The sequence below is a fragment of the Mastigoproctus giganteus genome, chromosome 2, assembly GCF_048544385.1.
Source record: "Mastigoproctus giganteus isolate SK-2022 chromosome 2, ASM4854438v1, whole genome shotgun sequence".
Classification (NCBI taxonomy): Eukaryota; Metazoa; Arthropoda; class Arachnida; order Uropygi; family Thelyphonidae; genus Mastigoproctus; species Mastigoproctus giganteus.
Genome location: NC_143576.1, coordinates 7,517,890 through 7,542,430, shown reverse-complemented (window position 1 = coordinate 7,542,430; position 24,541 = coordinate 7,517,890). Strand labels below are relative to the sequence as shown.

Here is a 24,541-nt window from a genome sequence, read left to right as displayed (position 1 = left end):
CCCTACCATGGAACATTGTTCCGACATCTGGGGTCGTGCCTCCAAAACCTCTCTCAGGCTTATTGATTCCATTCAGAAGAGGGCAATTAGGTTAATTTATGACTCCTCTCTAACAGAATTTCTCCACTCGCTGTCTCATAGACGTACTGTTTCTGCTGTCTGCCTCTTCTAAAGATGGGCACTGTTCTTCCATGGGCACTGTTCTTCTGAATTTTCCCGCTCTCTCATTCAAAACAGTCCGAACACGTGCCGCCACCAGCCAACATCCATTTACTGTCCAACTTCAAACCCACAGAACCAACTTTTCATCTTCCTCGTTTATTCATTCAACTGCCGTTTTCTGGAACAACCTTCCTTCATACTTATTTCCTGAAAATTACAGTCTACAGAAGTTCAAGTCCAATATCAACAAGTATCATCTTTCGTCTTCTCAACCTCCAGCCCAGGCACGGTTCTAGGTACTATAGGTTCTAATACCTCTCGTGTTTGGGGTTTACATAAAAAAAAAAAAAAAAAAATCGACCAGAGAACACAAGAAATTTACAGACTGAATACCCATGGGCAGTTTGAAAGTAATATTCTTAGTGACCCTAAATATAATCGTTTATTGTATTTATTTATTATTATTTTATTTCTGACACTGAATGTATAATTATTGTCTTTGCTTCGTACAGTTGCTGTGGTTGTCGATATCGTTACTCAGTGAAAGAAAGTACATGTACTGTATTTGTACTCCTACCAATCCAACTGATTTTCAGTATGGCATTAGCCTTTTTCTGATTTTAGATTTTAATATTTTCTTGAAGTGTGTTCAATGGTTTGTTTAGATTTCTATAAACATGACAGTTTCATTTTTATTGACAATTTTCTCTGTATATATATATACTGATATGTTCAAAGAAAGTGCATCACCCCTAAAATTTGTAATTGTCGTCCGAATAACGTAAGTATATGGCAATATTTCTTACAGATTGCATCAGATAAGATTGATACGCGTAGGTGATGACGTAATGTTGCATCATTTGTTATTTTCAGCTATATAAGCACGCTCTGCAAGAGTTGCGGTCATTCCTTGCTTGTGTCAGAATGGTGAGTTACGTGCAGTTGACGCAACGAAGAGTGTTATTGTTGCTTTACGTGAGGAACGATGTTCTTCCCGTCATATTGCTTATAGAGTGTCTTGTAATCAGTACTGCGACAGTGAGTAGATTTCTTTCCAAACTTAAGAATACTGATTCTGCTGATATGGAAAAAAGGAACCTCACGCAAACGAGTCTCTATGCCAAAACAGGACGCGGTTTGAAGTGCTAATGCCTTAAAAACCGTAAAGCTTCTTCTTCGTCTAAGCTGAAAAGAGAATGGGAAGAACATGCAGGAGTGGTAGCAAGTGCGCTAACAGTCAGAAGACGCCTCTTCAAAAATGGACTTGTAGCCTGTCGTCCTAAGAAGAAGCCCCTCCTCACACTAAAAATGAGGAAGGCCCGATTAATTTGGTGTAAGGAGCATGTCAAATGAACCCCCGAGTAGTAGAAGTCAGTTAGTTTATCGGATGAGAAGAAATTCAATCTGCATGGCTGTGATAGGAGACAAACGATTCGCCGTAGACATGGTGAAGAATACCATCCAGACTGTATGGTGTCTACAGTGAAATTCCCTATCAGCCAAATGATATGGAGGGGGTGCATTTCGTATCGCGGAGTAGGTCACCTGCAGTTTATAAAAGGTTCCGTAAATGCCAATGGATACCTGGCATTTACGGAAGGCCGTATATTGGAAGGCAAATTGGTGACAACCATTAGAGACCATTTAAACCTGCCAAGTAACTAGATCTTTCAGGATGACTCTGCTCCTTGTCATAGGGCGAAAAGTGTAAATAGGCACTTTTGTAGTTACTCATTTCTGCATTAGAAGTTCGACAGTAATTTGTTTACATTTGTTACAGGTGAAAAAATGGTTGGAAGAACGGTCCATTACAACTCTTAGCTGGCCAAGAAACAGTTCGGCCAGACCTGAATCCTACAGTGAACTGTTCGCATCGTGTGGAATCTGAAATTGCCAGAAATAAACCAAAGACCCTTCTTGAAGTTCAGGAAGCCATACTTCGTTGGAACTACGAACTATCAGTTGATTATCTTTAGAAATTAATCTTGTCAATGCCTCGACGGTGTGCTGCTGTCATCAGGGCCAGAGGGGATTCAAGTAAATGTTTGTTTGCACCTGGTGTACTTTTTATTTTGTTTTTCATTTAAAATGATAAACTGAAACAAATTGAGGGCTTCTGACATTTCAGCCATAATTGTCGTGTTTACCAAAACTGTTGTATAAAGGTTGCAAATATTCATTTTGGAATATTTTGAGAGCACCTGTCAAATATTACTTACCTTTGTCTTAACTATTAATTAATAAATATCTTTTGTTTATATTTCTATTAGTGATGCTAGTCATTAACGTAACATACCATCGCGAAAAAGGGTTAGAAATGTGAAATCCTAGGTGGTGCACTTTCTTTGAACACCAATGTACCTTCTCGAATAGTGAACAGTCAAATTAAAGTATTTTATATTGCTTGATTTTAATGTTTTCTTTCTGTCCACTTCCACATTTTTTAGCATTTAACAGGCAACCCTAGGGACCAAACTTACAGCTAGATGAATAAGACTAGGGATCGTAAACTAGTGTTTCAGACAACATGAGTTGAATATCACCCTACCCCCATCTGAGGAAGCCCAAATACCGATATTTTGTCTAGTACTCGGAGATTTTTAAATCCGTTCATAGCAAAGTCATATATGAAATTGTAGTAGTTAAAGTACTACTATTTTATATGTATTCTAATTGGCATATTAAACGAAGTCGCAGCATGGCACTCCGAATATGTAACACTTTGCTTTAAAAGGGAGTGGGCACTTGCATCTTTTATTATGACAATTTTATCATAGATTCCAGCATTCATTTGTTGAAGTAGAAAAATAATTTTGTGCAAATTTTATAAAATTCCAAAAGATATATCCAGCGAATTCTTGAAATGTGTCATAAAATTTTGGGATCAGTGTTGAATCCGGAATATTTGCATCGGGGGGAGGGGGGGTTGTAAACTTCGAGGTACTTGCACCGCGGGGGAGGGAAGAATGTAAACTTCGGTGGGTACATGTAGTATATATGTATATATTTTTATTATTATTTAATATTTACAACACACGTATATGTTACAAACAAATCTGTGTATTTATGAATGTTACAGTAAGAGAATATGAAAAAATAAAATAGGAAACAGAAGGAAATATTTATTATTTAACATCTAAATAGTAATAGTCATTTCACAAAAACCGCATTAATGACGATAATCACAGTTTAATGATATGACAATCCGATTAAAATTCGCAAAAAAATCATACAAATTATAATCAGACAGGCAAGTATTATAATAATCATTATTTGCGCATGTATCAATTATTTAATTTACTAATTTTTCCGATAACTCATTCGGGCCTTCTAAGCTTATCTTCATGCAATATTACAGTACAGATGCATATATAATAAAAATGTTATGAAGTGTATGTTTATAAACTGCGACCAAAGCCGTCTATTTGCCGTATACAAAGGAAGAATTAGCAACAAGTAGACTTTCTGTGAAAAAAATAATAAAAAAAATAAAGGGAATCCGAAAACCATAAAGCGAAACTGCCGACGATTCAAATAGTGGCTGCAGTAGACTCCCCTCTCTGTTTCGACGACTTTTACCCTTCCTCTGAAAGCCGCCGGACGCTCCCTAATTACAACTGCATCCATCACTGAGGAACCAATTCAATGAACCTGCTCCCAGCTTGCGATTCAGTCGTTGTCTTGTTTGCAATATACACGTACAAACAAAGAATTAGTCGCAAGTAGACCGTTTGTGTGAAACTCTATCAAGAGATGGTTTGCGTGAAAATACAGGGAACCATAAAACGAAAATGCCGACACTTGAAATACAGTGTAGTGGCTTTTAGTTACAATTTGTGCAGCCAGAAATATTGCCCACTTAATTATTTTGAAAATTTCGTGTCTTCTGAATTTTAGTGATTTGTTTTTGCCGTGTACAACCTAACGAGTACCACACTTAGTTGATGTGAATTGTTGGAATGTGTTTATTTGACATACATTTATTGAATTCGTGTTTTATTTTATAATTACAACATTGTGTTAAATGATAATAATTATGGCCCTTAAAGAGCGCAATAAGAAGAAAATTACAATTAAAATTAAACAAAAAATTTTTCGAAAATTTCAACGTCCGAGGTCTTTGAACGAATATAAATTACGAATATAAATAACGAATATAATAAAAATTACTATTTTTTGCCGTGGGGTTCCACCGGAGGTCTTCCGGTCACCCTCTCTGGATTCAACGCTGTTTGGAATTGTGTTCTGAGTATAGGGATAAAAAAAAAAAGGAGGGGCGGGGGTTGTGGAAGTGAACAGCTTCAATAAATGTAAAAAAGGCTTCGACATATTAGATAGGTGGCAGGAAGTGACTAAATTTATTTCTTCTTATTATTATTATTTTCTTCTTGGCTGGTATTATATAAGCTTTGCTTTCTTGCATCATGTTCCACTACTAATGATATATTTTGTGATAACTACCTACTGCCTACCTAAAAAATAATATAAACATAACATATTGCTCTGTTTTCAACCACTAAAAAAAGTACGGGGGTGCATTATTTTTGGGACATCCTATGTGATACGTTAATTATTTAAAATTTTTCTTTTGATAATGTGAACAGTTTCCAACTCGTGCTAATAAAAACAACTATAAACAAAATATATAAATAAAAACAAGTACACAACTTAGAGACTAGTGTGTGTGTTGATATTAAACAAGAACACAAACAATTTCCGTATTTCCATTTACTAGATCACAGATTTCAACTACTATTCCGATAGTCATACTTAATCATCGTATTATGTCAGGGACGAGCATTTATTGCAGTGTATTGAATTTTTAATGGCGTGGGCCTGTTTATTTTAAATACTCGCCACTGCTCATGAAAGAGAATGAAGCAGTTTTTTTTTTTCTGTCATTTTGACTTTGTATAGGTTCAAACTTAATTTCTTGACGATACAATTTAGTTTCGTACTTGAATGCTGCCACCATTTCCTTTCTTCTTTCATTGCTCGTTTTCAGTAAAATACTTCGGCCTAATTTTCATTACAGCAGATTTTAGGGGCTCGTCTTTCTTCCAGTCGTACCACAGAATTCCTCTCCACCTGTCCGTTCTTGCCTCTGGGCGGAAGTACTCTCCTGTGAGGAAGCCGTGATAACATTTGTTGAACCACCACCCTCCCTTGTACGTAGCGGCGCAGTTCTGATGTGGACTGTCGTTATTGCGGTCGTACGTGCTGAACGGCTTGTTGTGATGACTACGAAGTGTGTTCGCAGCAGGGATTGACTTCCCCACGTATCGTCCCAAACGAAGGCGATAATTGTTCTTTTCGGCTTCGATGAAAAACGAGTCATAAGTGAGAGTGAGGGTATCTCCATCAAACGCTTCGAGGTCGATTTGCAGAGTTGTCGGCTGCTGCGTTGTCAAAACGTGAATGTTGTCATTGCCAATCCAGAATTCTCCCTCGATGTCCCCAAATCCGTGTTTGTATCCTTCCCAGTTCTGATGAAAGCTAACTTGTTTGTCTCCGAACTCACCTCTTCTCATGATAACCTAACAAAAAACAGAAAATACAGGCAACAGTTAAAACCATTATCTCTGAAAATGCGAGTGATTAACATGTTGGGATAGCCAGAAAAGTTCTTAAAATGTTTAATGTAATAAAGTACATAACACCAAAATAATCTTTATTATAAAGCTAAAACTCTAGGCAAAAGTAATTTAACTAAAATGTGGCGTGATTATCAGTGGAACCTAATACTCTATCCAAAATTTAAAAAAAAAAATAAATAAGAAAAGAAGAAAGAACAAAGATTAAAGATAGTATTTCGCCTCGACGGGATATTTTATACTCCTTAAGGCGATATTAATAATGCAAGTGTTTCAGGGATCAATGACAGTGTTCTGTCATGACAGGATGGGCACCATTTTGTGCACTAGAATGGCGATCACATTAACATCAGTTTTGCCAACTGTAGTCAGTTGAAAATTATTATTATTATTAAAATCAGTTCATTTCCCAAGAAACCTTGGGTCACCCCTGGACGTCTCTGTGCCAGAAGGGTGTGAATATTTACAGACTAAGGTGCGAGGAACACAATGTACAATAAACAAGAGTACATGAGTGCTCGATCCGAGACTTTTACAGGATTAAATATACAAAATATACAGTAATATACAAAATATATGATTGCATGAAGACAAGTCTTTGTCATATACAAATAAGCAAGTTTAAAAAAAAAAAACAGTCAGTCATGTCCAGGAGCAGGTGAGTATCATAGATTCATTATCTGGTAGCAGTTCTTGAGGATTTCCTTTGTGTAGAGCTTGTCTTCACAGAACCTATCAGGGTTCTGTGAAGAAAATAGCTGAGCCACAATGCAAAAATAGATAAAATCCTACGAGTATGTTAATTAACAATGAAAAAAATATATTTTTGTAGCTAAAGGGAATTTAAACGATTGGTGTATATTCTCCAAAAAATGACAGGGTGGGCACGTGCCCTGGTGCCCCAACCCTGAATCCGCCACTGGTGGTCTCGGCTTGTGGTGTTGACTAAACTTCGCACCAACGTAAATGCTCATCATAATGAGGGTCAACGATTCTAAAGAGTAGAAATCATAAAACAAACAAGCAACCAGAATTTCGTTTCTTAATTAAGCAAAACCACTGAACTATATTGATTATATGCACTGCTGAAAAATGTTGTTTATGCATTGCACAGGTTCTTAACCTGTGGTACGCGTACCACTAAGGATATACCTAATTGTGCCAGATGAAAAAAAGTGAAAATTAAATACAAATACATGGGAACATAATTTATGATTTATTACTGTGATGGTGCAAAAATTTTCCAATTTTTTTAAGTGGTATGTTGACAAAAAAGGTTGAGCGCCCCTGCTTATTGTGTCATATGAGTAGACTAGAGGGCGGTGACACTAATTAGCTGCTGCTCCGAATGTTTATAGCTGATCGAAAATGGGACACATCTAACAGTGAACATATGGGAAGTGATGCCAAGTGCTTCTCGCTTTCTTTGTCAAAAAATCTACTGAAATTCTTTGCTACCCGACAGACATTTATCCTGAGAACTCCATGAAATCGCAACATTATTATTTAAGGAATAAAGTAATAATTATAGAATACTTCTGCTGCACGTTCTGACATCGCTAAGCCTATAAAAATCCGCTCTGAATTTGGGAAATCCATTCTCACTCACTTTTGTCGCTGTAAAAAAAAAAAAAAAAAAACTGTTTTACATTTCAGAACACAAACTTCTATTACGAATGTCTTCCATTCCATTTGTACTGAACAAAAACTTGTCACTGTGTACCTCGTCGGTTTTATTATACTCTAGCAATAAATTCCGAAAATATAAGTAAATTTTGGTTACTTAATGATTCCCCTTCACTCGCAATACTGTAGCATTAAATCCTACCCTGAACATTTCATGTCAGAGCTTCTAACCGCTTCCTCTAATTTTGCTATCTCTAATTGCACCAATCGTTCTTAATTAACAGCACGGATGCCATCCATGTGTACTTTGTTCCGAAGACGGAACAATCCTATCAGCATATTGGATATCTGAAGGATTGTGACAGGTTTGTTTTCTGTCGTTAGTCGGGCAGATTTGCCGATCCCCTAAGTTCTTTGGATTCCATCAGAACCTTGACAAGTGTACGAGTACAGTACACGAAGATACCCATTGTTGCCAATAGCGGCTAACTATTCGAGAACATTGCAACCCGCACGTACGTGATTTGCTGTTCTGACCATCCAGCTGTTGGACAATTCCATGTCCCCAAACTCTCAGTTCTTCAACTGTACATAATAAATAATAAAATAAATTTTCTGTTTATACTCCGGGACGACCAAACGGTCAGAGGAGTTCACAAGATAGACAGAATACAAGAAACAGCACCGTATTCAGCAGTCACTCAAGGCACGTGTACTTATGCACCCGCGCGCCTGACCACTAGGCTACCGCGCGCCTCACGTGCTTTACTCGTGTTAAAAATACTGCCCACTGTTAGATGGTGATTTGCTCACCGTTTTGTTTTCCAGTTAATGTTTTTTTACACACGTTTTAATTGCACTTTCAGATTTCTACGCTCTGGAGATAACAGTCTGGTTATTGAGCGTTCTACTGCGCCAATCAGCTGGACACCCGAAACGTTTACGGCCATATATATCATAGTTAGCGTGCGAATATTTAGATAAATCCATCCATTTTTTCTAGGTAGGCCAATTTCAATGACATGACGAGTAGTGTAATTTCAAATTGTTGCTTTGTGCAGGAGACACAAAACCAGTTGGATGGGACACAAAAGAAGTCTATACTCAGTTGATAATTAACTTTAAATCTGATGAAAATTAGCTGGTAATTTATTTTTTATTATTATGCTAAAGGATTACCCTAACTTATAACTACTAAGATTTCTGTTAACCAAGCTGGCTGGCTAAAGATAAGCAAAGAAAACAGTGGTGGAGTCTGAATTGTTAAGAGGACGCAAAATTAAGCCAGAAGTGAGAAATTTCTCGTCAGTTATTAGCACTGGTCTCGGAACTGTTTAAGTTACAACGTGTAGCTGACGAGTCACTCTCTCACCAGATTCGAATTGGAAAATAACAACGGGAATGCTGATACAATAAAATCCCGTTACAATTAATACCGTTTTATTAAAAATTTGGGGAAACTGGCTGCCTGAAGGAATTTGAAACAATGAATGAGTAGGTTAGGTGGATGCGACAAGGTAACTGAGGTTATGAGACGTCAGTGTACATATTGTTCATAATTGTGTGCATTCTTCGGCCGATTTGCTGTTTTTTGGACGAAAAACCTCGCGTTTCCAAAAAAAAAAAAAAAAAAAAAAAAAAAATGTTACCCTTGTCTAAGACCGATTAGCTCAGCCACGTTGTGAAAAAAACCCGTAAAAGTTCACAGCATCCTTGACGCCGGTAGCACAGTGGATATAATCTCCGTCTGGGGAAGACTGTGATTATACCCACTGTGCTACTGGCGAGGGATTGAAGCCCCATGTAAAATTTTCCAGTCCCCTCTACTGCAAGTGGATGGTAAAACCAGTGTTTCGAATAGGAAAACTCTCTACACCTTCAGAAAATATATACAGTCCCAAGTGCAAATGCATTTCTAGGAAAGTTTTCAAGTTTGGGATGAGATATGAATCGCAGTCAAGTCAAAATCAGTCAAGAAACACTTGTCATGATGAACCGAAGACGACAAATGAAGAGCAAGAAAAACACTGACAGGGAGAAAATTGAGTATACTGAGTTATGCAAAGCCATTAGAAAGAGACTCAGAGAGGACATAAGAAGATTTAACACAAGAAAAGTAGAACAAGCATTAAGGGAAAACAAAGAGTTTAAATCAGCAGCCATGAGCAGTAATACAGAAAGACAAATGATACTGAAACTGAAGAATAGCGATGGTGTACTTATAAATAGCAGAGAAGGCATAATTCAAATAGCAGAAGTCTACTACAGAGAATTATACAAGGAGCAGGGGAATGATGCCAGCAGTGGGAAAGATGGATTGCAAAGATCGGGTATGTGTATACGACATACCCGATATTCTTCCTGATGAGGTAGAACACGCGTTAAAGAATCGAAGACTCAGAAGGTTCGGGGGAAGATGAGGTTACTGTAGAGTTGTTAAAATTGGAAGGAAGAGACATAACACAAAAACTGGCAAAGTGCATTAGAAAAGGTGTGACGCCTAAGCAGTGGAATAATGCAATCAGAGTTTTGCTGCATAAGAACGGAGATAAATCAGAAATTGGAAATTATAGACCAATTAGCTTGTTATCCCACATCTACATCAGTTGTTCACAAGGGTCATTACTAACAGATTAGAAAGAATACTTGATGAGAATCAACCGAAAGAGCAAGCTGGCTTTAGGACAGGATTCTCAACTATGGATCACCTTCACGTAATATCACAGCTAATGGAGAAAGCAAATGAATATAAAACACCATTATGCCTGGCATTTGTGGATTATGAAAAGGCATTTGACTCCATACAGCATAAGGCAATGTTTCGGGCACTGGAAAGACAAGGCATAGATATTCCATATATTATGATTTTGAAGAAAATATATGAGAGTGCTACATCCTTTATTAGACTAGACAAAGACAGTAGCAAATTTAAAATCGAGAAAGGAGTTCGACAAGGAGACACAATATCTCCGAAGCTGTTTACTGCTGCCCTTGAGGAAGCTTTCAGAAGATTAGACTGGTCGCAGAAAGGAGTCAATGTGAACGGAGAGTACCTAAACCATTTACGATTTGCAGATGAAATTGTGGTCATAAGCCACGATCCCAAAGAATTAGAGGAAAATCTTAATCAGTTATGCACAGTTAGTAAGGATTTTGGACTAAAGATGAATATGGCTAAAACAAAAGTAATGATGAACAAGTATGCCACGGAAAGGGAAATAATGATTGAAGGAGCAGTAATTGAAAAGGTGGAGTCATATACTTATCTGGGACAAGTTATTAGCTGTAATAATGATAAATGGCTGGAAGTCAAGAGAAGAATAAATTTTGGATGGATAGCATTCAGGAAATATAGTCACATACTGAAGAGCAATATCCCAGTTTGTCTGAAACGTAAAATAATGAATCAATGTATACTCCCCACCATGACTTATGGAAGTGAAACTTGGGCACTCACCAAAAGAATGGAAGAGAAGCTGAGAACTACACAGTCTGATTCCCAATATAATTCGTTCCAAGAATGGAACGAATTATATTGGGAATCAGACTGTTAGATAAGAAGAGAAACACATGGATTAGGCAGCAAACTCAAGTAAAGGACATTCTTATCAAAACTAAAGAACTAAAATGGTCTTGGGCAGGACACGTAGCTCGAAGACATGATGACAGATGGACTAAGAAAATAACAGAATGGTACCAAAGAGGAGCTAGAAGAAAACCTGGAAGACAAAGGCAGAGATGGATAAATGAAATTCATGAGTTTTTGGGTAGTAAATGGATGGCTAGTGCTCAAAACAGAAGGAACTGGAAAGTTGCTGGAGAGGCCTTCATCCTGCAGTGGATTGAAAATGGCTGATGATGATGATGAATCGCAGGCCAAAACAAGCAGTAGGACAGCGCAGCTTCTGAGTTGTTATTGACGCTTTTTACGAAGATAGGTATTCAAATAAGCTGTTTGCTTGATATTGTTGATACCATCTAGCTTGGTGTACATGTGGAATATTAAAACGCTAAGCGCATTAATTGCTGTACAACATTATCTTTAACATATCCAGTACAAGAAGAACATTTAAACTTTTACTCACGGTCCAGCCTCCTCCATCAGTTGTCATATCACAGAATGCCCGAACTGCGCGAACGCCACCTGGAAATATGATGTATGGTCCATCACACGTTGCACCACCTTTTCTTAGGTCAGCACATGATTTCCCGGCCACTACTAATGCGGTGGATGAACACGAGATTTGGGGTTGCTTTCGATGACCTTGGGAAGTCACAGGCGACTGGAAGATTCCAGAATCGCTACCCGGCGTGGACGAAAGAGGAGGAAACGGCACATGTTCTTTACTTGGTTGTTCAGGAACAGGAAAAGACGTATCTGAAGACGAGCCGTAGTTAGGATACCCAGACGACCAGGGATATCCTTTTGTGGTTGAGGCTTGAGGTGTTATTGGCAAATGAAAAGGCGTAGTTCCTCGTACGCTTGGTACATATGATCCTCCCCTACTTTGATTTGATTCGCACGAAAATGATGTGCCGTTCAGTTTTTCTAACTTTTCATCAAGTAGAGTTACACCTTGATGAAGCTGTTGCTTGATTTCTTCAGTATAGCGACTAATATTTGACCAAAAGTTTTCTAATGTCTGCTGAAGCAGCAGACTGTCTGTATCTTTAGATGTTGTCTTCCGATTACGTTTGCTGCTTCTGCGAGGCGAATCCGGCTGCCTCGATGACGGCTTTTTGTAAATATATTCGTCCTCGTCTTCCTCATCATTATAATCCGGTGTCTCTTCCAATCCTGGCGTTTTGCAGCTCTCTGCTAAACTGAAGGCTACAGTTTTTAAACTACGGAGTTCATTTTGGAGCTGCGCTGACAGGACACTGAGTTGCTCTTTAAACTTTCGTTCCATTTCGTCTAAATTTTCAAGAAGGAATTCAGTTCTTCGCGGACTACCGAGGTCGCTCTTAACTTCATGTTCCATTCGGACACTAATGTTAGCTTTCATCTCTTTGTTCATTTCATACAGCGAAGTAATTACGTTCATCATCTTTCGCAGTTTGTAATCGAGGTCATCAGTCATCTGAGTGGTTCTTTTCTCTACATCGTCCAACTTTTCTAGATTATTGCCTACTTTTGCGAAACTGCTCTGTAGCTTTTCGACGGTCATTTCCAAGCTTGTAAGTCGTATAATGACCCCATCAGCATTACCACCAAGGTGCCTCGACAATTCACTGCTGCTGCCATCTTGTTGTAAATCCAATTTCTGAAGGATAGTGTCGATCTTTTCATCCATCCGATTTAACACCGAGTCAATGCGGATAGTGTCGGTAAATTCTTGAAACTTATCTTTCCTCAAAAGCTCTTCAATCTTCGTTACGGTGGTATAAATGTCAGTCAATGTGTTATCCTTCTTAACTGAAGCCGCATCGGACTTGAACATGAGAGCGCTCAGAAGTGAACACAGTAAAAATAAAGAGCTTTCCATCTTACTGTCGTGCGCGAGAAACTGAGCTAGCTATCGTTACGGAGCCAGAAAAGAAATGTTGATGACGATGTGAGTGTGTGCACTTCCCTTGAATTTTGGAGTAGGATGGGTGAGGTCATAAGTTCTTAGTAACCAGTAAATAATCTGGCGTCGTATTTGCTAGCCCATTTAACGGGCTGCCTTAGACTATGGAGCTTTCTTTGCAAGAGTATCAAATATCGCAGGAGCAGGCGTCACACCTCTGGGGTCATCTGTTAATTGTTAACGACCGAAAAACACAGGCGATATCTGAGAGTTGCCTAACGCTTCTTGGTATCAACCCACAACCCGGAGAAAGAGGAAGCAATTAATACACAAAATACAGCCATCTGCAAAAACAGTAAAGTTCGTGTTTAGATCGGCTGAAGTGACAATACGAAGACTATTGCATTAATTCTCCAATTTCTAGTTAAGTCTTAGAAATTGCGTAATTTCAGCTTTGTTGGTGACACTTAAAAAGAAAAGAAACTCTCTCACTCTTGGAATTAAAACTGTATGCAGAAAAATCTAATTACAATGAATATTGTTTGAAAGAAAATATTTTGAAGTCCTGGCCGATTTTCCTTATTAACGCTTTGTAAGTTTCCTTTGAACGAAATACTTTTGACAAACAATTCAGTACACCGAATTATTTCTAAACTCTACTGACTTACAATGAAAGAAAAATATTATGGCAAGATTATAAATGGCACTTTTATTGTTTATACGATTATGGTATCATTTTCTTTATCGCACCCTTTACTATGCTTTCCACCGTTTTGAATGATTATCCTTTTTTTTCTTTTTCTTTTTTTTTTTTTTCACCTCCACATATTTTCGATTACTAAAGCGACAATATAATACTTCGAAAATCACGTAGTACCATTTGCAGGGTGTAAAACCAAGGGGAAAAAAGTAAGTTCTATGTATTTTAATTTTATATCAACTGTCAGCTGTTCTATATGAACATAATACTGTATTTCACATTTACGAGAGGTTTATGTGTTTGCACATTCACGAGAGGTTTTATTATTATTTTTTTTTTTAGTTTGTGCATTATCTGGGGTTTCAGTTATCCGTTATTTTTTATACGATTGGTCAATTAATTCGCGAAATAGCAGCGCGCCACCGTACAACCACTTAAATTTGGGAAAGCTGCCAGTAGATGAGAGGAGAGTGTACGTCCAAAAATATACTAACACAGTTGCAAATTCTGATATGTTATGTGATAGTTGCAAAATGCCCTTAAATTATGTATTGGAGGTGTAGTCCGCGTAGGTAGCACAGTGGTTATAATGATCATCATTTCCACATCGAGTAGTAAAAACCCGGGTTTGACTCCCGTCAATGACATAAGGAACTCACGGGCTCACATCTGGTGAGTATGGGCTCGACACGCTCAGGGTCCTGAGCCGGATAATATCTTTCTTGTTGATTCCTTTTGACTCTCTCTCTCTCTCAGGGTAACTCGAAAGTTTTTTTTTTTTTTTTTTTGCTGGTGCAGCATAAGCCTCAGGCTTCCTTGTACCATGTAGCTAATAATAATAATAAATAACTCTTATGGACATTTTTTTCACTCCATTCTGAGTTAGTTAGTTTCAAGAGTACATGTAAGTTTCTCTTCCCCCCCCGGAAACTCGAATTTTTATTCCAGCAAATCAGGTAATGGGCAAGAGAAACATGTAATTTATGGGCATATTACACACGGGCAATTGAGTTATTCTTGGATAGCCCTAATACGAAACTTTTTTTCTTTTTTTTTTTTATCATGGGTGTAATTCGCTTTGTGAGTTTCATAATGGAAGATTCAAAACGCATTAGCATTTCTCTGCACACTTTCAAGTTTCTTGTTTTTGTTGTTTTTTATTTGTGATCTGGTGTCAAATGTTGTGTAATCTAGGAAGCACAGATTCGCCACCTTTAATAATGACCGAGTATGTTTCTCCTGTTTTCATCCAGAATCTCCTGGGCTTTGCAATTTACTTTGGAGTGATGGAATTCTTAGGTTGCTAGGCCGCAAATAGTCAAGTTCAGATTCTCAAACTTCTGTAATGCATCTGTGGCACTCGAATATTACAGTTTTCTATAAACACTTGTCTCTGTAAACTTCTGAAAATTCTCTCACGGTTTCTGTAGCACGTACATCACGTCGAACACAATGGAGTATAACGAAATTTGCTCTGCCTTGAAATCTTCCATTACTCAGATTTTAGGTCGGTTGGTTGTTGTAGGGTTCTAGGCGCGAGTTTCCGAGTTCCCGGAGTAAAAAAAAAAAAAAAAACTACGCCTGAGACTGACTAACTCAGCCACGCTGTGAAAAAACCCATAAAAGTTCCTCGGGTCTTTGATGGGTTCGAATTCAGGCCTTTTCCACCCGGCATGGGTAGGATGGTGATTATACCAGCTGTGCTAGCGCAGATCAAAAAAAGGCTACTACTTATAGCACGTAACTTAGGCCACTTTGCCACTATCAGAGGGAATGTATTCTTGTACACAGTGGGAATGTATTCTTGTACACATTCTCCTACTACTACCATCAGATCGCCTAAAGTGATTTTACGATGGCTCCATTCTGCCGATTAAACGATCATATTTCTCAATCACCCCAAGATAATGGTGTGTCAATTATTTGTTCGTTTTAGCGTTGTTTTTAATATTAGGTTAAATCTAAGTAAACTGAAGAATGAAGAAAGGAGCACCAATTACACTGTATAACATAATAATTTCTTAGCTATTGTAGGGAGATATTTGCTATTGATTTTTTCTTTGTAACAAGAATGTCTGCATCGCTATAATTTATGTAGAATCTTTTTTGATCTATTCAATAATAAATACTCTAATTTTTAAGTCACAATACTTTTTGCATTAGCCTACCCTGCAAAGTCATGAATTAAAATTCTGCACTGTCTGCAATTAAAAAAATATTTAATTTTTCCCCCTAAACGACAGATTCCCGACATTCACAATAAATTAACATTAAAACTCAAAAACCGTTTAGAGATCGAGAGGTGTGATACATGAGAAATTCTTTAGATAGTATGAATCAGAGTGTACTACTCAATATGTTCTACGTTGATAATAATATTAGTAAAAATATTAGTAAAATAATAAGAGGAGTTTACCTCAATATAGTGCGTAGAACACTTCCGTATGATACCCTCCAGAAATTAAAACGGAAAAAACGAAAAAATCGACAACTTACCGGTACATTAGAGTAAAATATAAATAATTTAAATAATCAATTTAACACAATTCAAATCAATTTAAAACAATTAAAAATCAAATAACGCAATTAAAAGAATCTAACGAAAATATTCAAAACCGATTTTCCTTCCTGAAGCTGACAACGCTTTTCGACCGTATGTCGTGATCACAGGAATGAAAATTACCGAATCGGGTCAAACCTGATACTTAAATAGAGATTATTCGTCTTCGCGCATGCGCGTAAAGGTCCACGCATCGGAGATCAAATATGGCCGCCGAACATTAACAGAATTCTCGTGTAATTTAATTTCAACGGTTTCTGCAATTAATAGTCGCGTATAATTACGTTGAACGTTAAGTATTTTGGCCTCGTTAAATAAAAAAGTATGTTTTTCGTTAATGGCATGAAAGGCTAATTCTCACGCTGCTGAACGAGAAGCACGAACTGAGGCTTCGTGTTGATTTACACGAATATTAAGAGAAAATCGGGTCGAACCCTGATAAGACGAGTCGCAATCACCGCAAGAAATGTTGTGTACCAGATCATTAATTTGTGTTGCGAACGCTGAAAGAACCGAGCGATTGTTCAGTATAGTGTGTAACTTCCGTATTGGCCTAGCTATAATTTTAAATTCGGTATCTTTAAAGAATCTGTTAAGCTGTTTGTGCCACTGTTCAACATATGGGACAGAAATAAAGTATTTTTTGATATTACTATTGTTGATTGGTGTAGTATTTTGTATCTTATCCTTAGCTTGTATCCTAATTCGGTTTATTGTGGTAATGGAATAACCCCTGTTTAAGAATCTGCTAGTTAATATTTGTATTTCTGAGTCCAAAGCAGATTCCGTCGTTGAATATTTGTAGGCATTAAGAAATTGATTAAAGATAATCGATCTTTTGTAGGTGAACGGGTGATAGCTATTATAATGTAGAAGCATACCGGTGTTTGTAGGTTTTCGATAGATGCTAAATTGTATTTTATTCGAATCCCGGGTAAGCGTGAAATTTAGAAAGTTTAATGACTTTGTATCCGTATCCTCCCTTTCCAATGTAAAAACCAAAATAAACTCCTCTTATTATTTTACTAATGAGAAATTCTTGCAGATGTCAACGACACATAGAAATGAAAATTAAAGAATATCAAAATTACACAATGGATATGATTTCTGGAAATTATCAAGTGATGAAGCAACAAATTCTGTTCTTCTTCCTGCCCCGCTTCGGTGAGTTCACCAATGGGGACCTCTTTAAATTTTCGAATGAGATAATTGGCTGATGCTATTTTACTATATTTCTCAAAGGCTTATTGCAGTCTAACAATTTTTACTCCTTACCTGTCATTTTACCACTCAATCAAACCTGCCAACTATTTTTTTAAGGAAATGCTATATTAATTAATATTTCATAGCTAGAAAAGTCCAACAGGTTGTCTATATCTAGGGGGTATTCCCTGCACACATCACAATAGGAGAAGGGATAGTTATCGGTCTTCATATCCAAACCCTTTTCCAACAGATTCGATCGGCACGGAAAACGAAATAACTGAATAATTTTTTTCTAGGCCAAAGCAGCGGCTCTTATTCTCGGCCCCTCGCCAAATTAAAATCCAGTGTGAGCCAATAGATGTATTAGTTTGTCATCGAGTCTGCTTGCTGGCTGATATGCAATCATGGATCGGAGCATTGATATGTTTTCTTGGAAAAATAAGGGTCTTTGCCAGCTAAGGCTAACATATCCAATACCATTATAGTGAATTAAAAACCAAAATAAATTAAGGATATTGCTTGGACGTTGTTCATTCCATAACTTCACCGTCCTTATCCTCAAAGAATTTGTCTAGTCCTTCCTTGAATTTATTCAAACCATTCACTTCCACAACAGGAGATTGAAGCCTGTTCCAACAACTAACCACCCGCTGGCTGAAGATAAACTTCTGCACATCTGTCCTGCAACCATCCTTCCTCAACTTAAATTTATGCCCCCTCATATGTGTAGCATCAGCAAGAGGAAGAAAGCCATTCACATTCAGCTTACTCAATCCATTCAAAGCCTTAAACATCTCAAATAGATCACCCCGCAGGTGCCTAGTCTCCAGACGCTGAAATTTACAGAAATGAAGCCTTTATAGGTACGACACCCTTTTTGTTTCCTCCGCCAACCTGGTTGCCCTTTTTTGCACTCGTTAAGCGAATCTACATCCTTTCTAAAGTGAAGCCTCCAGACCTGTATGCATTACTCTAGAAGCAGCCTAATCATGGCCTACAAAGGGATAATCATCTCTTATACCTGCTAGCAAAGTTTCTGTATATCATTGACAAAACTCCATGAGCTGTCCTGGCAGCACGTCTGCGCTACTCAGAGAATTTCATATCTGACTGCACGATTACCCCCAGATCTTTTTCATTTTCTACCACCCTGAGCGTACTTCAACACAGTTGATAAGTTACCCTGAGATTACTATTGTCCATGTGCAGTACCTTGAATTTGTCAATGCTAAACTTCAACTGCCATTTCACAGCACATCGACCTTATTTTTTTAAAAAATCTTTTTACAGTAGCATGCCATCATTACTGTCATTAACCTCCCAGTCAACCTTTGTATCAACTACAAACTTAGACATTAATCCTCATATACCAATATCATTAATAAATAATGAAAACTACAATGGGCCCAGCACTGAACTCTTTTTTTTTTTTTTTTTTTTTATTATAAAAATCCCAAAAACGAGAGGTATTAGAACCTATAGTACTTGCTACCGTGCTTGGCTTGAAGGTTGAGAAGATGAAAGAAGATATTTGTTGACATTAGACTTGAATTTCTGTAGACTGTAATTTTCAGGAAAGATATATGAAGGAAGGTTGTTCCAGAAAACGGCAGATCAATGAATAAACGAGGAAGATGAAAAGTTGGTTCTGTGAGTTTGAAGTTGGACAGTAAATGGATGTTGGCTGGTGGCTGCACGTGTTCGGACTGTTTTGAAAGAGAGAGAGATCAGGAATAATATAAGCCAATTCAGAAGAACAGTGCCTATGGAAGTATCTGTAGAAGAGGCATGCAGCAGAAACAGTACGTCTATTAGACAGCGAGTGGAGAAATTCTGTCAGAGAGGAGTCATTAATTAACATAATTGCCCTCTTCTCAATGGAATCTAGAAGCCTTAGAGAGGTTTTGGGGGCACCGCCCCAGATGTGGGAACAATATTTCATGGTAGTGGGGGGATTCTGAGGAAGTGGAGAAATACCATCGAGACCTGGAGCTTTCTTAGCATTAAGATTCATCAAAATCCTTTTGACGGAAGACCACAGGAGGCATTGAATGGAGCGTGCTAGGAATGGTGAGAGGTGTTTTACCAAGATAATTAAAACATGAGTTGGAAGAAAAATGGGATGCTAGCAGGTCAGCTTTATCCCTGGCCGAAGTGACAACAGAACCATCTGGTTTTGATAGAGGTGGGAGCAGAGATTGGAAAAAGTTGCGGCCAATAGCTTTGGCAAGAGACCATTCTGGTCTCTTGCCAAAGCTTCTTGCCCTAATGGTAGCCGAGCATTCTGCTCGGCTACCATTAGGGCAAGAAGCAAGTTTTCTACTCTTAGCCTGTTCAAACTCTAGTTTGGACTGATTAATAACTGCTTTACAATTGATGCGAGCTTTGGTGTAGGCAAAAAATGAAACTGAAGAATTGGAAACAAGCCAATTACGATATGCAATATTCTTCTCTTGAACAGCCTTAGCACATTTATTGGAAAACCAAGGTTTAGATAAAGGACGAGATTTTAAAGTGGAGTGTGGAATAAAGGATTCCATTCGTACAAGAATAATTTCATTGATGCGATCTAAGCAAACGTTGACATCAGAAGTTTTGAAACAGTAATCCAACCAAGGAAAAGAAGAAAAGAAATCTCGCAGGTCGTCCCATTTTGCATTTTCTGTAATGCCAAACAACACGAGGTTGGGAATAGCCATGAGATAAAAGCTCCATTGGAAAAGAGACAATTACCAAGTTGTGATCTGAGGTGCCTAAATCACCATTGACTTCGACCGTGTACTTGAAGGGTTGTTTGTTAGAAAAAGATCAAGCATGTTGGCTGTATGGTTAGGACTGTCCGGAATCCCTATATGAAAATCAACAATCTGTGTAAGGTCATTAGTAAGCCTCAGCATCTCGACCAGCTGGATCGGTGTGACTAGAAAACGGAAGCCAGCTGGAGTTAGGGACATTAAACTCACCACGGAAAATTACCTCACTGTTAGAAAAATTGGACTGGAGAAAGTCAAGTTGCAAAGAGAGGAAGTCAAAGAGCTCCAAGTGATTAGCGGAGTTGGGAGAGCGGTAGAGACAACAGATGAATTTGACTCAATGAGGTAGAGAGATTTTAAGCCAGAGAAGATCGAAAAGAGGAGGTTCCAAATTACCATGTCTCTTTCAGGGAATATCGGAACGGACATATGCACAAGTACCACCTTTGAGGCGAAAGGAAACATACAGCGAATAATTTGGGCAACTGAGATGAGCAGTAGTTGAATCAACCGATAACTGAGATTCTGTCAGAAAAAGTACATAGGGTTTGGCAGAGTGCAAGTGGAAATGGACATCGTTGAGATTAGAATTGAGACCACGTATATTTGTGAAATGAACCAGGATTTGACAATTCATGGTGTAGTCAATAGTAAGAAAAAGTCGGGGGTACGTGCTGTATGAAGTAATGAAATTTTTGGATATGGCGTACACATGGTAAGAAGGTACATTCTTATCTTCAACAATGCCCCCCGCATACATAATACTCGGACTCCCTCCAGTCACTATCTGGCAGAGTAGAAGTAGCAAGATCCATTAGCTGATCCGGAAGCCTCCTAGAGAGTTACCAATAGGTTCGGTCCGGTGTACTAACTAGCGCCCGGCCTGCGAACACCGTTTTAGAGCTGTACCCTCGAAATGTAAGGAAGATTGAATCTCGCCATGATGTTCATCATAACCTCAAAAGTCATCAGTCGTACTGCATGATGGAATAGGTGGGGAAGGGTTGACGGGAACTTAGATCTGGAGACTAAACATGGGTTCCACCACTTCAAGCCTCCAATAAGAAAGTGGTGGTATTGCACCGGTTGATGAGAGTCATCTACCACTTAGTATTGCCTGTTAACACAGATGGGCGGCATTCTTCCATGTGGTGTGGGCGCCACACCTCGACCCCTGCTTACATTGGTTCAGATCTGCCAGCTTCATACCTGGGTGGTCACCTAAAGTGCTTGTGCATGGAGGTTATACCCAGGATTACTAACAGTCCCACCATCGTGAAGGTGAAAGCAAAGGATTTGGCTGCCGCAGACCGTCCGGACTTCGCCGAAATTGGGTCCACTTGACTTGAATGTCACTCGAATATCAGTTCCAACATCGTTTTAGACTCGCAGGTAGCAAGTACAGCTTGTCTGGCTTATCTGAGAGAATGTTTGTGACAACCTCAAGGACAAGAGAACTCTTCGGAACTCCACTCACAACATGAATCCACGAAGTGCAGTGCCCATTCATAATCGCTCTCTGTCTTCTTCCACTTAACCGCCCTTTATCTATAATAATAACTTGCCCTTAATTCCATCGTATTGCTCCCGTTTATACACCAGTGTTTTATGTGCTACAGTATCAAAAGCCTTCTTGAAATTGAAATATATGATATCAAATTATTTTTCGCATCCAGTTCCTTGATCACTGTATCATAATAACTTATCAGGTTGGTTAGACAAGAACGCCTCTTCACAAAACCATGTTATGACTGCAGTATAATTACTTTCCTGTCCAGATGGTCCTGCATTACTTCTTTAACCAGTGACTCTATTATTTTCCCTAGAATAGATGTTAAGCTGGCAGATCTGTAATTACTCACGTCACCCTTCGATCACCTTTTATGAATTGGGGGTAAATTTGCACATCTCCAGTCCATAGGGACCTTCCCTGAATCCAAGGATGCTCTCATAATTATGGCTAAGAGTTTGCGAACCTTTTTTTGCTGCCTTCCTTAATATGATTGGATAGATTCAGCCATCCCAGGTGCCTTTTTCATGTTCAACTTCAACAATTTCTCTTCCACTTTCCTTTCAGTTATCACAAAGTCATTTAGTTGCACGTTGGAGTTTGGTAAACTTCTGACTTCTTTACTCCTCCCATAAAGAATTCCTTATGTGTGAATGTAGATCCAAAATATCTATTCAATATGTCAGAAAATTGAGCAGGATCATAAATAGCTCAGGTTGCTGATAAATTTGATTTGGTAACATCATCAGTTGGTCCCATTGCAGAGAATTTAAAACTGTCTTAGGCTACTGTAGTCACTTTTATGAAAGCAGAAGCATTTTCTTTTATCCTTAACAGTAGTGATGTTTTTAATTAAATTCCACATCATTAGCACGCTGTGATCGCTGCTGTCCAGTGAGTCTTTTACCTGCAGATTTTTAAAATATTATTATTATTATTATTATTATTAGCCATATGGTGCAAGGAAGCCTGAGGCTTATGCTGCACCAGCCAAAAAAAAATTTTTTTGAGTTACCCTGAGAGAGAGAGAGAGAGAGAGAGAGAAGTAGAAGGAAATCACCAAGAAAGAGAGAAGAATGATGATATACAGCTCAGGACCCTGGGTGTGCCAAGCCCATACTCACCAGATGTGAGCCCCTGGGGTAAAATCACTGCTGATAAACCAGATCAAGAGAATTGTTTCCTCGTGTTTTCTCTAACATGCTGCTGTAGAAAACAGTCATGCAAGAAATCCACAAAAGTCTTGCTAGTGTGTGACACCAACCATAAATTCCAGACAACATCTGGAAAGTTAAAATTCCCTATTATGCGACATTCTGATTTGCTGGCCCACTATATTTCCCTGTATAGCTGTTTGGTATACTCATCACAGTCATTAGACCTATAACACACTCCTACTCTCAATTTTAATTTCCCAGTGCTTATATCACACCAAACTGACTCAAAATTGCACTCATCACCCAAATCAACTGGATGCACCGCCTTACATTTAATATTCTTCTTAACTAAGAGCATAACCCTTCCACTCCTCCTGTTCTTCCTGTATGCATTGTACTCCCCCCACATTAAAATTCAGCATCACTTTTGTCTGAGTGACACCATGTCTCTGCTATCTCTACAATGTCTGCATTTGCTGACTAAATCAGTACTTCAAATACATCAAATTTATTTACACTGCTCCTAGCATTAGTGTACATGCACATAGTGTGTTGAGGTTTAAATATTGATCTGCTATGCTGATAATAACTTGATCACACAAAAATGCATTGATTTCTGCTGTGGGACAGTCACGCAAAAGTGAACATTGTGAAAGGAAAGTTTGGCACACGTTTTTTGTTTAGTTAATTGCGATGGAACTGATTTGTACTATTGTGTAATAGTGATTGTAATATTGATTTGTACTATTTTTCTTTGGAAATGTGTAGCGTTTTAGAAAGAGTCCATGTACGGGGAAAAATAAGTAGGGCTGCAATTTCTGGCCCCTGCTGCGGTAGAGATCCCTAAAATTTACTTATAAATATACTGAAAATATACTGAAACTTACCTAAAATATACTGAAGAAGCCAGGATAGGTGAAACTGTGTGAAGCACAGGACCGAGTTAGTGCTTACTGAGTTATGATTTTAGTTGCATTATTTAATTAAACAGACTTCCATGGCCACTCTGAGCAACTATTTCTGAGCTAACAGATATTTATAATGTTTTTCTATAGGAAAATGTGTCCGGAATAATCGATTTTATCGAACGCGCTTTCGATACAGAACTTATTCTTTATGATTGGTGCAGTCTCAAAATGTGAACATGATAAAGATTTCTAAAACATAGTGGCAGCAGACAGAGAGGATGCAGAATTTGAGCATGGTGAATACAATGTGCACAGAAAGGACTTACTGGAGAGAGAGGAGGCAGTCATGGTCTTCATTAAGACGCACGTAGAGCCAATGGCAGTGCACTCAGTTGATGTGGTCTGCCAGTATAATGTTGAGTCCGTTCGATGTGCTGTCTGTAAAGAGCAACTACTAGCATAGAGAAATTCAGTATGTCTTATAATGGGTTATTTTGATTTACAAGATATTAACTGGAGCTTGTGGGTTTGCCATTCCCTTAGTAATAGAACATTTTTGGATTTATTATCTGGCTGCTTTTGACATAAAATAGCCAAATTGGTAGTCGCTTTTAATTCATTAAAATATTCGTGTAAAGGAATAAATACTGCTCCTCATAGGAAAAATAATAATTTCACATGAAAGGCGGAGGGACACAGTGGGATTTGTTTAAAGATATAATTATTGTTCAAGGTAAATAAATAAAAATAAATTTTCTGTTTGTACTCCAGGACTTCCCCAGAAACTGGAGTTTTTTGTTCAGCAAAACAGGCAAATCGAACAGAGAACACGCGCAATTTACAAACACAATAGAG

The 24,541-nt window shown here is 38.2% G+C and overlaps 1 protein-coding gene across 1 annotated transcript; it reads right to left on the bottom strand.

Annotated features, from left to right (window-relative positions):
* Positions 1 to 4,910: 4,910 nt before the first annotated feature.
* On the bottom strand, positions 4,911 to 12,991 carry LOC150089143 (uncharacterized). Its single transcript, XM_090388024.1, has 2 exons — positions 11,468 to 12,991; positions 4,911 to 5,699 (listed from the first exon to the last, which is right to left on the bottom strand). The coding sequence occupies exons 1-2, from the start codon at positions 12,866 to 12,868 to the stop codon at positions 5,151 to 5,153; spliced, it is 1,950 nt and encodes a 649-aa protein (XP_090244150.1). The 5' UTR covers positions 12,869 to 12,991; the 3' UTR covers positions 4,911 to 5,150.
* Between the last annotated feature and the right edge of the window lie 11,550 nt (positions 12,992 to 24,541).